The sequence below is a fragment of the Pogoniulus pusillus genome, chromosome 23 (genome assembly GCF_015220805.1).
Source record: "Pogoniulus pusillus isolate bPogPus1 chromosome 23, bPogPus1.pri, whole genome shotgun sequence".
Lineage (NCBI taxonomy): Eukaryota > Metazoa > Chordata > Aves > Piciformes > Lybiidae > Pogoniulus > Pogoniulus pusillus.
Genome location: NC_087286.1, coordinates 10,733,339 through 10,750,377, shown reverse-complemented (window position 1 = coordinate 10,750,377; position 17,039 = coordinate 10,733,339). Strand labels below are relative to the sequence as shown.

At 39.6% G+C, this 17,039-nt stretch overlaps 1 protein-coding gene across 4 annotated transcripts in view; it reads right to left on the bottom strand.

Moving 5' to 3' along the window:
* The window catches only part of ZMYND11 (zinc finger MYND-type containing 11), a 106,576-nt gene that overhangs the window by 22,501 nt on the left and 67,036 nt on the right, over nucleotides 1-17,039 (bottom strand). For 2 of the 4 annotated variants that reach the window (XM_064162537.1, XM_064162539.1), the window contains exons 4-5: nucleotides 6,157-6,201; nucleotides 3,281-3,442 (exon numbers count right to left, since the gene is read on the bottom strand). The exons of 1 other annotated variant lie outside the window; for it this stretch is intronic. In XM_064162537.1, the coding sequence (XP_064018607.1) occupies nucleotides 3,281-3,442; nucleotides 6,157-6,201 (207 nt within the window). The remainder of the gene's footprint in view (nucleotides 1-3,280; nucleotides 3,443-6,156; nucleotides 6,202-17,039) is intronic. One more of the 4 variants, XM_064162540.1, reaches the window with a different exon arrangement.

Here is a 17,039-nt window from a genome sequence, read left to right as displayed (position 1 = left end):
TCTACAGTTCACTTTATTCCCATATATATAAACCCCAGAAATACTGAAATATCCACTCTGATAGGCAAATTGGTTATAATTCCTTGCAAAGCACATGCATGAAGATCAATCTCTGATAATACGACTATAAAAAACTTAGGAGTGAAGTGAAATCACATGAATAATTCTTTCTTTCTGTTCCACAAATCAAAATATATTCCCCTGGGACAAATTCTATGTCACCAAGCATGATTTTGCCTTTCTACAAAAATATTTTATACCTGGAGTCCTTATTTTTATGTGTAACTCTTTCCTCCAAAAAAACTACTAGTATTTTTGCAGTACTTCCTGTACTCTTTACATGATAAATTAACAGCTGGAGAAAACTAATCTCCTCCCTTTATCTAGCTGAACAGTGACAACAATTGAACAAGCCTCCTGCAACCTTCAGAGATGAAGTTGACTAACCCTGTCTTGAATGGACCATTCCAGTAGTGGAGCACACAACTCAAAGTTCACTCAATATTGAGGCTTCCTCTTGTGGCTTGTCTATCAGGAATTTTGCTGATAATATCAATTTATTTCACTTAAGACAATGATTAGTCAGCAGTCAGGGAAAAAATTCACCCACTGCAATGTGGTTTGAATCGACCTTTGTTTGACTCTTGACTCTTGCTGAGAATTATGTAGGGTACAAAACACTCGGATTGGCACTGTCAAGTTAAAATAGAAGCCAGGAACTGGACATTCTTGCTTATGGATGCAGTGGAGAAAACCAAGTAAGAGGGAAATAGAGCTGTTTTAAGTGTTATATTTTAAAGTTATGAACAAATCCTTGGCAATGCCCTTTATAAAATGTTTCTGAGTAGTCAAGTCTGCAAGACAAAGCTGCACAGGTTGACTGAACTAGTACAACCAGCAATTGTGAAATGAATAATCCAAGGGTTTGCTGACCTTGGCAGCTTTACAGAAGTGATCTTTATGTAAGAATGAAGTGTTCTTAGATGTTTTCTGTCAATATATTAAGTTTCAACCATACTTTTACTTCATCCTTTTAAAGAGCTTTGAAATCCCCAGATGAGAAGTGCTATGTCCAGTTACAAGAATAAAGCAGGAAAATAGGTGCAGCTCTTTGCCCCAGCTCTGACTTTTCTTGCGCATACATATTTACTGCTGAGAATGCAAAGCAAATCCCATTGCCCTTACGTAAGAGTTAAGTCCTCTTATGTCCTCTGGACATCAGCCAGGGCTCTCCAAATTACCACAGTGTTTAGATTATAAGCCTCTCTTGCTTTTAAATAAAATCAAATCAGTCATTTCCTAGGAAGGTGGGGAGAAAGTTGCAGAACAATAATGAAGACTGACACAAGGATGCTAACTCCTATGACAGACAAAACCTTCTCTGTTTACAGGGACTGTGCAAGGATCCTTAGTCCAAGCTTGCAGAATTAGGACTTAAAGTAACATGGCTTATTTTCAAGGGAAATAGGAGCTGACAGCACAGAGGGGGAAAATAATATCATGGTATTCCAAATGGCAATATTCATAACACCAGGTTGATCATCATCTGAGGTATACAGTAAGATCTCTGTGGCAGGAAGCATTTAAGAGCCCCCAAAACCTTTCCCTAGTCTTTGTATAACGTAAAGGCAATCAATATGCAGGAAAAAAAAGACAGTGTAAACGGTCTGAGTTTCATGGGATATTTTTCAAGGTAAATATTTGTTTACTGTTATTGTCGTAAAGGATTTCAGGCTCCAGCATTAAAGTCAAACTGCTCTTAAAGTATCCTAGGCACCCGTGCATATTTCATGCAATGATTCAGCATTTCCACTCTGATGACAACTGTGTTACAAGACACATGTCAGAAGCCACTTCATATGTAAGGTGGCTTTGAAATCAGGTAACACCTAAAATTATTGATTTAATCCAGTTTACTTAATTTTAACTATAAGAACTAGCAATACTTATCACTGAGAACCAACAATTATTAGAGCAATTTACTTAAAAATCTAAAAGCAACTCACATGTAAGGGTCATTCTTTGCTTTTAACAATTTAATATGTAGAGACTCAGCACATGCCCTTATTGTTAACTGTTTTTTCCCTGTCACTGCTTCCGTTTCATCCCTTTTCACTTCCTTGAGGCAGACTTGGTTTTCTTGCTATTTCCCTAAATGCTGAGAACTCCCAATCTGAGTTAACAGGCAACAGCTTTTCTATGACTGGTTCTAAGGTAGCAGCACTCAGAAAGTGCCATTTTGAAACAATACAATCCATGTGTTTTCAAAAACTGCTTCCCTGCACTATGGAGTGCATGAACTCTTGCATTCCTTGCAGCACAGATCATCTGAGGGGCAATCTGCTGCTCTAAAGTTAGACCTAAGCTTCTAGTAAGGGAATTTCCTCTCTCTCCAGCAATCCAAAGCAGAGTGCAACTGGCATCTTTATCTTTTTCTGAAGCAGTAATTTTGTCCTAAACATTCATATGCATTACCCTCTCCATTTAAGGAAGCCTAGAAACATGTTCCACTGGGGGAGGTGATGTGCAGATGACAACAGTTAAAAAGTATCTGGCTGATTCAAGACCAGGTACCAATAAATACCATCTTGACTAGAACAGTATTCAAATGGCAGACAGACAACATACCTGCTCTTCCCTGGAAAGCAGATATAAATACTCTGCTGGCTTCCTACCATACTCATAAGAATAGCAATTTCAAACAAAAAGCAGGTGTAGATATAGATGCATGGATTTGGTGAAATCCAGATTGGCCTTTTTTACACCAGGAGAACTCACAGAAGTGAATGAGAAGTAGGATTTCACTGCCTATTTTTTTCTTTTTCTTTTATATTGCCCTCATCAGTGACACAATTGTGGCTTTATAATGTCAAATATGATTCCAATAAAGTATTAAGAATGCAGTCATCAAAACAGAGAAAATGTTACATTATGATCCATTTAAATATTAAGTAAAAGCAGTAGCATCTTATACAACACTTTGTTTACTCCTGATTTCCACACTCTACATTCACCCGTGGCATGCACACATACACAAGTTCCCACACAGTACCCTCTGTGTGTTCAGGTGCATAGGCAGAACTTGCTGGAATCTTCCAAAATGACCATCTGCTACATGCACCATGTTCTGATATCTCTGTATAGATGCTGTAGGTAGGTACCAGCATTTCAATATACAGTTCTTTGTCCATTAACCTGGCCAGACCATCTGGACACCTTAATGAATCTATGAACGATTATCAATCCTCTAATCAGCACAGGAAATCTCAGAGGTACTCACCCTGCAAACTGGGCACTGCCAGTGACTACTGCTGTCTCTAAGCCTGAACTCATCAGACAAACACTTGGAATGATACACACGAAAACACAGGTCACATATCAACACCTCTCCAGGTAAATGGCATTCAAAACAATACCAGTCATGATTTTCTGTTTCCCAGTCCTACAAAAAATACAAAACATTTTGGTATGACATTCTGTCAAAAGCTGAAAAAACTACACAAAATTGATACGTCTTGAAATCCAGCAGCAATCAGACATTATAAACATTTTAAGAAGTGTATAATGTTTAAAAAACAGGGGAAAATCTACATGCTTAAAGGTCTTAATCAGTTTAATACACACTAACTCAAACAGAAAACGAATGCTAAGTTTTAGTGTTGTCAAGTGTCTGATTAGTTACAATTGCAAACACCAGCTCTGTCCACAGTGAAAAGTGGGTTTGTTTTCTACCTTTGTATAAAACACCTGTTGACCTCTCTGTATTAGACTACAAACAGTATTTTGTCCACCTCAACGGATTATACCTATTTCCTTGGAATATTTTCCCTTTTTTTGATGGCTACAATGTACTTTCTACCGAAATTTTATGAAGGGTCCCCTCCGCTCTTTATTCTCCTAAAACTGGCAAGGTTTCAGCTTCAAAGTGTTGAGTTACAACAAAAGCAATGAAATCGTAAAGCTATTACTGCAAGAAATGTTTCTGCTAAGCAATCTTAATGCAATTAAAAAAACTAGATGTTTCACTTGCAGTGTTCAGCAGCACTGGTCTTATTCCTGAAGTGCTCTACAGAAGACACAGGATACAGTTCTGCCAATGCACATATGTCTTTAATACACTCTTCCTCGAAATTTCAGCCCCAATGGCCAAATTCTGACCTTTGAAACATGTGCACGAGTTTTGCTGAGGTAAATGAGAGCAGCATGCGTACAATTTGGAGGCAGAATTTTGCTCTAGGAATCTATAAAACCAGACAGAAATGCCAGTGGCCACCATTAAATGTTTGTTTGCTATCTGAAATGCCACACTTTTCCCTACGCCTAGAAGATAAAATAGCTGTCATATCTCAGATGAAACTCCCAATACCTTTTCATGTCAAATGTCACTTTTCAATGGGTTCTGATCTCAGGAAAAAAAGTTACTCCTATCCTTCAATAAATTATCTTGATAAAAATCTAACCCAACTATCTTTAACATCATGTTGTAGAAGTGCAGTTAAGCAGTTCCCACCAACTGCCAGACTTGGTGGGACTGCATTTGTCCGATTCCCACTTTCCCATGCCTGGGAACTAGGGTCAGCTGAGTCCTTGTGTGAGAGGTCTCCTCCAACGGAGCAGCATCAGCAAGTGCTACACAGAAGTGGCACTTCCAGTCCCTCACGCTGAAGAGCAGCCATGTCATGCATATAATTCATCTGACCAAAGCCCCCATGAGCAGAACAGATTTAACAACAGCCTCAACCCAGACTGCCTACACTGAAGTTTATATACCGTGAATGCTGGGCTGCAGGGGCAGTCAGTTGAAGTGAAAAAAATACCAAACAACCCTTAACCAGTGATTTCTGAACTCCTTTGCTGTTCAGATTAACAGCGTAACTTGGCTCATCTATCACTTGCCCTAATTTATTTGACAATTCTGTGTATCTCAGAATGGCATAATTAACAATATCAGCAAACTAGATATAAAGAACACATGCTTGTTTCACCAAATCTTTCCCCTTGCACAAAAACAAGTGGCAGTGTACTTTCGGAGTACTTTCTTTACAATACTTTAGAAATGACTAAAGATACTGCATTGGTGATGTACTTGATTTGCCTGTACTCAGAGAAAAATCAGGGTCACAGAAACAAATTAAAAAAAAAAAAATCAGATGGTAGTAAAGGGCCAATTAAGCAAGAAAAAGAATCCGTTTTGGTCAAAGATCCATCCATATAAAAATGAAAATGAGAAGACCCCAATGGGCCATGACTGTTGAGGAATTTACCCACAGACTCAGGATCACAGAAGTCCTCATTTTAATTCCAGCAGTTACTTACTAGTATATCCCAGATATTCCATTGTTAGGAAATATGCTGGCAAAGAGATGTGGAAATTCATAAGCATACGGAAATATACTTGCTGGCAAGAAAATTCATATGCTCAAGCCAGAATCCATGACGTTAAATAAAACACCAGAAGAAGCCTCCTCTGGTATCCACAGTGTAAAGTTTTGCAAACATCAGTATTTCTAAATAAAAGCACCCAGCTTTTGGACAGAAAAGCTTTTCAGCTTAATGCAGTATATTTAGTGCATAGGTATATATAAAGCATTCATTTCTGTAATATAGTTGAAAAGTGAATAAAATAAAAAGGTACAAGCCCTTGTGAACAACTACGCTATTGACTTCAACAGCAAGGTCAGAGGCATTAATTTTGCTCCAGCAGCAACGAAATGTCGTTTAGTCTCTTGGTTTACATAAGTCGGAATGGGAGTAGAATGTGCAGGAGATCAGGTTCATTTAAATAGCTCAAGCTCTGACCGTCAGTGCTCGGGGTAGGACAGGTCAAAACCACCGGCTGCAAACACGGTTAAGTCTGCATTTACCAAGCACACCACCAGGTGTCAGCAGGCGCTCCGAAGAGGCCCGATTAAAGGGCGCCCGCTGCAACACCGCCTCCGAGCGTAACGTGCGAGGCAGCACCGCCAGCCCGCGGCAGAGAGGAAACCATCCAACTACATACATAGAGAATGCAGACTGAACTCAAACTGGAAGTGATACGGATGATGGTGGTGGTGGTGGTGGTTAAGAGAATAAACTAAGCTATCCTAATGGAAGACAGAAACGGAATAGCAAATATGACAGAATTCAAAACCACATAGTGCAAAAATTGTTCACCTTGTTTTTTGCTGCTGTCTGGGAAAAAGGCTGCATACCGTAGGCCTTTCAAAATAAAAACAAAACAAACTTTGTAGCTATACTGTAAGCCATGCGATTATCAGGATATACACAAGGCTAGAAAGAATTCATGCACAACGACCAGGAAATCATTCTGTTACTTCTAACATCTGGTTGCATCCATTTCCTCCTGCATTTCTGGAATGCAACCTAATGCTCGCCCATTTTCTCTCTTTAAAATATCCCATGTATTATCATTAGGAGAACCCAACACCCATCATCTTCCCCAGATACACACCCACCACCAGGCCAATTTAGAAATCATGAAGAGTATTAATGATTGCTAATTAATGCACTCTCTTTGAAACATAAACCTTCCCAGGGAATGTAAGAAAGGTCCCTGCACATCACTTACTGCACAGGGAGGGGCCCCACTGAAATCACAGCGACAGTCTCTGCTGCACCTTGCCAAGGATTAAGCTAGCGCTCCATCGATACAACTCACAGGTCTTAGTAGTGGACAAAAGCTGATACATTTTCCGGGGAGCTTGTGGAGTGAAGCAAGGATCTCCACCACAGGGACTCAATTGGCCAATATCCTTGTGTCCTGTCACTGGGCAGGGAAAGCCTCCTGGATCACCATGCTGGCAGACAAAGTGAATCCGAAACCTCTGCTGGCAGGACCCAACTGCCCAAGTTCAGCAGTTCAGTGGCCACAACCCCCAAGAGGGGACAGATTTGGCGGCAAAGCTGCATAGCTCAGATGTAATAGGAGGCTTTCTCCCTTGACTTTACTCTGCTGCCCGTTGCAATTGTAGATATATGCATCAGCTGGGCCACAAATGTCTCTTTGGGGGATTGTGTTTAACAGCTGAGGAGCTATGATCTGCTAAGCAGAGTGGGATCTTGCAGTGACATCGGTCACCTGTGGTCACTTGTTCTTTATATTCAAATCAGTGAAACATTCTATCATAAAGGTCACTTTGCACTGAAATAAATAGCTGAGATTTTACAGCAACATGAATGAAATGATGCAGCAGTTTCAAAATACAGCTTAATTTATAACGAACACGTAAGCTTGGCTTTTTCTGATTTGTCTTAAGCAGGTTGTCTTTAAGTAAATACATAAATTTACTCTGGAAGTACAGAAAAATAACCCGGGATAGACAATGTCAGGCCATCCAGGAAACTTGGCAATTCAAATACAGATAAACCCAACAGAAAGGAATGAATCATCATGCCATAGCTTCTACTGTGGAATAAAAGACATAGTTGATGTCAAGGAAAGAATAACTTTCAGGCATAAAGAAAATGTCCATTATAATGCAAATGCACGTGGAAAAGAAATGCTTATTCATTAGTAATGGAGATTTACTTAGCTGTAATTGAAATAGGGAATCTGTATGTTGGAGAATGTGACATCCTGCTGTACAATTAGCATACTATTAAGTAGAAGATGTGAAGCACATACTGACAATAAAATTAACACTAACACAGAGGTCACAATTGTAACTATTGGGTCACTTCTACACCTTAAAAAGTTTGTAATGCTTGTTTTAAAAAAAGAAGGAAAAGAAAAAAAATGCAAAAATGATTAGTAAATGTTTCTTTTCCTCTAAATTCCATATAGGTATAGCACATGAAAACAACATAACCTCCTTTCTTAGACTTACTCTAAAAGGATCAATTTACCTTTTTATAGTGCACATTCCATTAACATAGCTCATTTCTTACCTGTTAATCTGTTTTTTCCAAGTCCCTTAATGGTAGCCCAGATAATCACATTAAGTCACTGTACTATCAGGAGGTGGAGAGAGGAAAAGGGGAGGGGGAAAAGGCAAAACTCTATTAATGAAACTCCTCTTTGTGGGGATGTGCTGGTTTCACACTGTTGAACTAGATTTCCCAAACCAAAGTATGGATATCCTTTGGACCCAACCAGTAAGCTAAAAGAACACAATGGCCAAACCATTTCTAAGTCAGTCATCTCTTTGGGGCACCGATGTTTCTCTATGAGCAGCATACACAATTCTGTCACCCTAAATCCAATGTGATGCAGACAAAGAGAAGCATTTTCCACAGAGCTCATAGTTCCCAGCACTTCCTCTGTAGCACCAGCCTGGTCCCACAGCATTATTTGGGCTTTGCCCCCCTCCCGGGGGCTCTGTTTCAAGTGCTTCTCCAGAGTTTCTTTGTGTGCTGTTTCTCTGTTTCTCCTCCACACTCACGCACCCATGGCTCTTTCCACTGGGTCATTCAGACCCACCTGTGCACAAAGTCCTAGGCAGCCCTGTAGTTTTAGTGTCTACTTTTTAACAGTCCCTAGAGCTCCAGCTGTATAGCAGATAAAGAACTGACAACATTTAGTCTAAAGGAAGAGTATTAGCAGATAGACAGTACTGTAACAACATTTTTGGTCTGTCACAGTGGTGGAATCTAGAATGGCAGCAAGGTCCATGTCAGTAGAAAGAAGCTGTTTACAAAATATAAACTATTTTAGTTGTATTCCACTGTACATCTGTTTCAAGATGTTTTCAATTAATCAACCCAAAACTTCAGTTCTATCTTCTTCTGACTGTTTCACAAACCTTGAAGGAAATGCTTCTTACTTATGCACCTGCTGTAAATGTTTATTGCACACTTCAATTATTTGTTCACCAACACCTCTCTCAAAGTGTAATTGTCAAAATCTGTGCCCCATACAAAGAGCAGGCTGGAACATGCTCAGCCAGAGAAGTCCTAGAGTCCTAAAGGACTGGGGAAATGCTAAATCACACTCAGCTTTGAAAGGTCTCCCCTTGTCCATCTATTCACTGCTTCTGCAGTACTGCTGAACTTTCAAGTAAGAGATTTTTTAAAAGGTGGAAGGTGGCTGTTCACCTGCAGAGCTGGACTGACTGGAGCCTTACTGCTTTTTTTCCCTCAGAGGAGCATGTGCACTTCTTTCAAACAAGCTGCACTTCTTCAGGTACAGGTGCTAGTAGGAAATCTTCCCCTTATTATGGAGCTCTGTCAGGTGTACTGGTTTCCACCCAGACAGTAGCATACATCAAGTACTACCTGGGTCAAACAAACACCATGTGGCATGGAACATCATTTCCAGGAGTTTTTCAAATGCAGTGGGGACACTGTGTATGTTTTTCACCATAGGTTCTAGCCTGCTGTGAGGGCAGCGTTCCTCCTGCTCCTTGGGTCAGCCTTCTCTTCATGTCATGGCACCCCTTGGCTCCATCTATTCCTTTGCAAGCATAAATCCTCCTGTAAACCTGCTTTCAATAGTCCACTGAATCTGCCTTTATTTTTCATCAGAATGATAGGTGAGGCTCCAAACAGAGGAAAGCAGGATTAATTCCTTCATGGCTCAGAGAATTTACTCCATCCTTACAGCAGGTAAATTGTGACCTAGCTGTTTAATGAAGTATTTCCCTTGTATCATTACTGTACAGGATCCATACTTTATCAGGATGATAAGCTTATAAATTTTCTTAGATCATACCATGTCTTACTTTTAATGTTAGAATAATGCATTCAAATCAGCATCAAAATAAGCTCCTTTTCTCCCCTGTAGTTTCCTTGTATGTACTAGATACATTGCTCCTGGTTTGCACCTATTTTGTTTCCCTAATGCTTCTGCTCATCAAAAGTGCTCAGTAAATAAACAAGCACTGTCTCTCTTTCAAAGCCAAAAAGACATTAGCAGCTACAATCCTTTTACGACAACTGTTTCACTTTTTCTTACCCTTCCTTTTCTTAGGAAACTACTGCAGCAGGCAGCTACAATGATGTGTAGGATCATCTGGCCACCCCAAATCAGTTGCCTTCATAGATCCTTTCCTTTGATAACTTGGGCTTACTCTTCAAAAGGGATTTCCATGAACTGCTTCTGGAGGACACTTTCTAGGTATTCACTACTCACATTTTATAGCAAAGAAATCCAAAGCAAGTATGAGTTTGTTCATTGCCTAATTTCAAGTGTATTTATTTGTTTAGGTTGCTATTTTCAGAATCTTATCAGATGGGTTTTTTGACATTATTTTTAGTTTCTCTCATTCTATTCTTAAAGGGACAAATAAAAAAACATTAGTCAGAAGACAGAACAATATACCCTTCTCCACTGTGCATATTAAACAGATATGCTTATAGGCTAATGATTATCCATTTCCCTTTTCTTCAGTAATAACTGCTTCCTCCTCTGATACAATGATGTGAGAAGGCTCAGGTTCTGCAGTGAATTCTACAGCCTTTCAGAACACTTTTGACTTTCTTTCATCCATTTTAATCTACAAGCCTAAGCTTGATTGTCAGTTTCACTTTCTGGCAGGAAACACCAAAGTCTTCTCTGCATTCCTGCCAAGACAAGTAGAATTTTATTTATTCTCCCAACTTCTAGGTATGTTCTGGACAACTTAGGGCAATAAGCTTCTATCATGTGATGGAGCCAGTTTCCAACTCCCAGAGCTAAAGATGAAGTAAAGTTTTTTTTCACGAAGTGCAGTAGCATGCCAGTAGTCAAAATGCCTCTGTCATGTTTATGAGCTGTGTTCCTTAAGTAAAGAATAAAATTCATTTCCTTTTCAAGAAGATTGTATCTGGGTAGCAACAGCTGACAGTATCTGAGGTGACACAATAGAAGTATTCTTCTCCAGGACATTAGAAACAGAAAAAAGCTTCAAATGAAAAAAAATATTTTCTTTCTTCACATTCCATGTGAGTTCAAGGTCAATAGAAGCTTTGAACTTATGTCTTCTGAAACTGGATTTGCTTCTGCTAGTAATGTCACCATTTTTCGCTTTAGGTTGAGCCAAGAGGAGGTTTGGAGGCTGTTTTCATTAGAGAGATGTATCATTGATGGGGTGAAGTACTTATCAGGAGCAATGCCTTTTATTTTCACTTCCTATATGAGAAGGTTTTGCTCCCCTAGAAGGAGCATGAATCTGACCAGAAAGAAACCATCTCTTTGCTTGAAGTTCCAAGTTTCCTTCCATGAGGAACTGGACACAAAAAGGGTCTCTCCCTCCTTTTCTTTCTTAAAATATGTTTACATTGCTATACTGTCCTTATTTTCTCCGTGGAAGCTTTTGGTGTTTTCCTAGGCTGACGTTTTTGCATAAGCAGAAACATTTAATCTGAACCAACAGCAGAATCTCCTACACACTTCACTTCAAATCTCCAGATTCTCGTCCATGTTCCCTGTGGTGTAGGTGTGGCTGGAACAGTTTCAGCTCTCTGTGATAAAAAGGCATGAGGGCTGCATTTATTGTGAATGAAGCACGAATATTAATAAGCCCATCAGCTTCAGTGAAGTTTCATTCAGTGACCAGCATGACATAACAAGAAAAGACTCAAAACAGTTGCCAGAGATGCAGAGCATTTTGAACACACAAAGTTAATAAACCAAATATTACTAGGTCAGGGTTGGCACAAAAGAAGTGAGGAAAAAACAAGATTTTCAGAACAAACTCATAATGGGCTGAGCTATGTCATCTAGTCAAATAGCACCAGGTAAGTTCCAGAACAGAAGCCTTGTACAAACTAATTTGGCTATTTCACTTCAAACCCTTACGTAAAACATCATGCAAAATACCCTTCCAGTAAGAAAAACATTTGATGAACTCTATGAACAGCATCATCAGTATCTCAATTCCAGAACAGTCAGTGAAAGCCTCAAAGAAGAACACAGCATTACGCCAAATGGACTTGTAAAAGTCAAGTTGACAAACTGAGAAAGGCTAGTGACGATATTGATGATGTTTCAAAGAAACTGCTAATATGAGAATCCTCCAAAAGCAGTGTGAGCTCTTTTTTTAGGGGAATGAAAATAAGGATGAGCAAAGGAGAGGGAAGAAATCCTCCTAAACACATGCAGAGACAAAAACAAGACTGGAAAAGGAATGCAGATAATTGTCCATGATTCTTAACCCACCTGGAGACAGGGAGAGCCTCTGGAACGGCAATAAGGCCATGCTCATGAGCTGCATGCCAACAGCCCTAATGCAAAAACAGAGAGGGTCTTGGCTTTAACACACCAAGAATTTCTCCTCCATGAGGTGGGGAAGTTCCGAATTCTAACTTGCTTCACAAGCACAAAATATTCTGCTCTTTGATTTGGCGATGTGAAGATATTTGTGAACTTTGACAAATTCACAGCAGGATGTTACACCCGTGGACACTAATTTTGGGTTCATTAATACACAGAATTTTACATTAGGGCACTTTGTGCAAGTAAAATTTTTGCTTTTAGCACACTGTGGGGATTGGCAGAATGGCAGCCTCTTAGCAAAATCAGCTTTGAGTGATGGGACCTTAGAGGATGGAAAGACAGACGAAAGAGAAAGATTACAAGAGTTCCAGAAGCTCGTATCCCTGGAGTGCACTCACATCACCAGACTGCTACGCAGCCTTATACTCAAAGCCTCCTCACACACCTCCCTGATGTGAGGAGTAAGAGATGGAAGCCAGCCTGAACTTTCCTCTCCCACAGGATCATTCACTAACCACTTGCACCAGTGAATCACCAGCTGTAAAGAACACTGATGTTTCCACAATAATTAGGAATCTGTTAGATTCCAGCCTGGAAAATCGTCAATTTGTTAAAATATGCAAGAAATAGCAACTCCTGTGGTTTGGGGCATGTTTGCCTTTGGATCACTGAAATCACACAGGACTTCAGATTAAAGGCAATGCAGACAGGTTAGACAAATGGAGAATTTTTTCAACACTGTCTAGGTTCTAATTTAAATTTTCAGATACTCAAATAAATTTGATAGAACCAATAACAATTTTTACAGCGTGCCCTTCCTTCTTCCCTCTTCTTTCCCAAAAGAAAGGGATTAGACGTAGAGAGGAAAAGGTAAGCACACCCAAATAAATAAATCTCACTTGATTTGGAAGTTAAAAGTTTAACAATAACTTAAAAAGGTATCTGAGTTAGGGAAGTTACAAAAGGTATAGGGAAGGGAAAGCAAATACAAAATGTATAAACACAACCCGATTTTGATGGTGATGAATTTGTCCACCTCGTGGGTGATGGCCACGTGGTAAAACAAAGAGAACCAGGAACAGGATGGTGATGGTGGTATGCATGGTGGCAGGGAGCACAGAGAGAGAGAAAGAGGAAGTCCCCCTGCTTTTAGGCATCTTTAGACAGGAAGGGGAAGTTGGCTAACCATCACCTGGGAGTGTTCAGACCCACACCTGAGGAGGGGTCAAAACCACCTAGGGTCAGGTTCAAGGTTACTCCCCCTGGAGGTTTAGCCCTATACAAACACTGAAGGGAATTTTTCTTCTTTTGATATGACATGTTCTTCCTCCTTGTGCCTCCTACTTCTAAAAGCTTTCATGATGAAGGCACTGGCTGTTTCACGTTATCCTGCTCCTAGCTGAAACAAATGGAGCATACTGTAAAGCATTCCTCAACTTCATCAGTTACTAGTCCCTATTCTTCTTAGCAATAACTGGTAGCTACACAGGTTAATTTGGGTTTGAGGTTTCGTTGGTAGCTGTTTGGCTGGTTTTAATTTAAAACGTATTTTATGCACAGAAAAGATTCAAACCCTCAGGGTGACTGTTCTTCAGCTTTTTGCAATTATCTTCATATTTATGGAGACTCAAGATGACATAGCCAGTTCAAAAACCAGCTTCTGGCTACCAACACTGACCTAGTATGGAAAAATCAATATAATTACAAAAGTAATTAAGCCAGGCAACTAAAGAATCTGGCCTTTGTTCAACCGAAAGCAATTTAGATTAACACAAACATAACAGACAAAATATTCCTTACCCACAGATTGATCCTAGCAAAAATGAACTTGCAATACAGCAAATCACAACAATCACTGGGTGTGTGTTCACTAGGATTAACAGAATCACCTTCGAAGCTCACAGCAGAGCTTACAACAAAGGTTAAAATGACGAGAAAGCGGAGAGTGAAGAGATGGATTATTTAAACAGCTTCAAGACCTGAAAATATCTGGAGTAACATGGAGCAAGCATCAGTGCTTTCTGGATTTAAAACAGCAGAAAGTCCCCACCGAGCTAGGAAATTATGAATGCATGGGTGTTTCAGGAAAAGGCATGGGAAAGCCCCTGCAAACAGCATGCTCTCCACTACACTGTAGAAAAATCTCTAATGCAAGAATTGGAGAGGCAATAATTTAGAGGTGGAGAGGACACAATGCACAGGAAAATTACTGTAAACTCCAAAGCCAGACTTAATTTAGCCAGGAAAATTGCTGGCTCTCTCTACCAGCAATCAATTACACAATCAGAAAACAGAATGCTGTAAAAGAGTAACTTCTTCAAAACATAATCACGTCGTATGTGTTTTGTCAGGGAAGAAACAGCTCAAAGTGCCTTAACTAAGTGTGAATTCTTACCCTGCACATCTCATTAAGAGAAGGTAGCCACTGAGAACCAACTTCAAATCACAGCACTGCTTTCAGATATGTTGCATGGAGATGCAAACAACAGAGATGTGTTAGTAACATACGTTTCTTTTAAAAGATCACAACGTTGTTTGGCTTTATCAACACATGTAAACTGAAGTTATGCATCCATAATGCTTCTCTCTGGGTCAGTACAGCTTTATGACTTTAACACATTACATGCTCAAAATAGCCCCATGCACACTGTCTGTAGAAAAATCACACAATACAGAAACAAGTAAGAGAAACGAGCTGTATGAACTGTACCTCTCGCCCATAAAGCTACATGACATTTGCTTTCATTTGATTTCTTCCATTGGGAATAAACTTAGCACTATTTTACACAGATAAAACTATATAAAAGTCATGGCATAACTGAAAACAGAAATGAACAGGTAAGAAAACTGATGATTCTTTTCTTCAAGATCTGCATTTCCTTTCTGTTTTATCGGCTACATTAGAAACAGTTGAGAATATTGATCTGCAATTCTTTTCCTAAACTTGAAGAGTAAGGAGGCAGTTTCTTTTATGCTGCTAATACATAGCAGTTTCCCATTCCACAAGTTCTGTCAAGAGACAGAAATAAAGCTTTTAGAAAGAAAGAGTAAGCTTCCATTACCAGGTATCAGGAATGGCAATTCCCTTGTAAAAAAGGAAATCTGCAGAGATTTTTGTAGGTTACATAATAATGGCATCAACAAACAATGGAAATGCAAAATTCCTAACTAAAATCATGGATAACAATGGAGAATAATTTCTTCTTTCATTCATACAGTGTAAAATTTGTTGATAATCTGCAAGATGAGAAAGCCTGTAGAATGAGAACACATTCTGGAGATGTGCAGATCATTGGTACAGACGGCAGATGAGCATTCAAAAGGAATACAAGCACAAGCCCCAAAGCAGTTTTTGCAGTGAGTTTCTTGTATAGGTACCAACCCTTAAATGTCAGTTGGAATACAGCACATTTGGCCATGCACTCCACATTTCAAATTTACCAAGTTATATGGAAATATTTCTCCCACATACATCTGAGAGAAAAAAATTTCACTACCTTAAATCTGGTAATTCAAGTTTTTCAGAATATTCATTTTGATGTGAGTTGTCCCATCTGATGCCTTAAAAACTGTTTTGTCTTTGCACCTCAGCTTGTTATTTTCTGTGGTATCTCTAAATGTATGACATTGTGCTTCATTTTGTTACCATAGCTTCAACATGCTGATAGAATAACGATAGCAAAGCAGCACCATTTTTTAACATGATCCCCTGACGACTAAGAGTTACCCTATCAGAGATGCATCCTTACTGCAGAAATCCATCATTATGTCAATGTGTTGGAGAGGGCAAATGCTTGGAGACACATAAGTAAGCACCATGGATTATCTAATGATTTCTTTGTGCTTCCACAATCTGTATACTTCCAGTTACTGTTAGCATTTAGCAGTCAGCCCACAGTCACCATTAAACCCAGTACCTCCAGGCCCTGCAATAAGGCACCTCAGGTGAGTAACAGATACAGGTGCTCAGCAGTTCTGAGGCCCAGGCTAGTAATTTATTCACTTGAATATGGCTTGAAAATGCTAACATTTTGATTCAAAACATTTTAAAAGTGTAGAGAAATATCCAGTAAATGCTCAAATAAAAACCAGGGGAGGGACAACTGCAGTGTATCCCTTTGCTAATTCCATGGAATAGCTGGTCCTTACTGACTTCCACTGTGGTGCCAAAAACCACGAAAAAAATCAAGTCAATAAGTTGAGAATCAGCTCTCAAGTCTCCTTCACATTATGAGCTTTCCAAGCTCCTGCAGTACCAGTCAAACCGAGTTTGACAAATGGGTCACAGATCTGTCTGCAAGTGCTAAAGTTTGAGGAGTCTGAAATCCCTGTTCTGTCATGAACCGCACTATTCCAGAGTTCTATCTCCTACAAGTAGATCCCTGGAAATATTTCTGTGTGTTTGCCCTCACTGAAATATAATTTGAGCTGGTGGTCCAACAGTCATTAGTGCCATATTTGAGCACTACTGAATTACAACAAACTATAAACTGCATCTTGATCAAGTGCAGGCAAAGCATTTGTTAAACTACCCAGTGTGTGCAACAGAGAAAACATATCAAACATCATGGGTTTGCACCACTCACTGGACAATGGAAGTGCTTGATCTGATGCTGAGTGATGACAATGACACTTTGCTACTCGCTAAATTGTTTTGAAAAGAAAGAACAAAAAGAATGACTTTATACCAAGTCAATGTGTTTTGCTTCTTCTGTCTGCAGCATTCCAGTTTAGTATTAGGATCAGAAGTTGGAAGTTGGGTACTACTGAAACGTGGCCTGGATCAGAAGTTGATTCCTCCTTTGGCATACAACTGTTAAGTCAAGAGTGCACTGGTGTTCTGAACAACTGCGATGGCCACAGACACCGCACGGTGCATTGGTCACTAGCAGTCATGATGAAA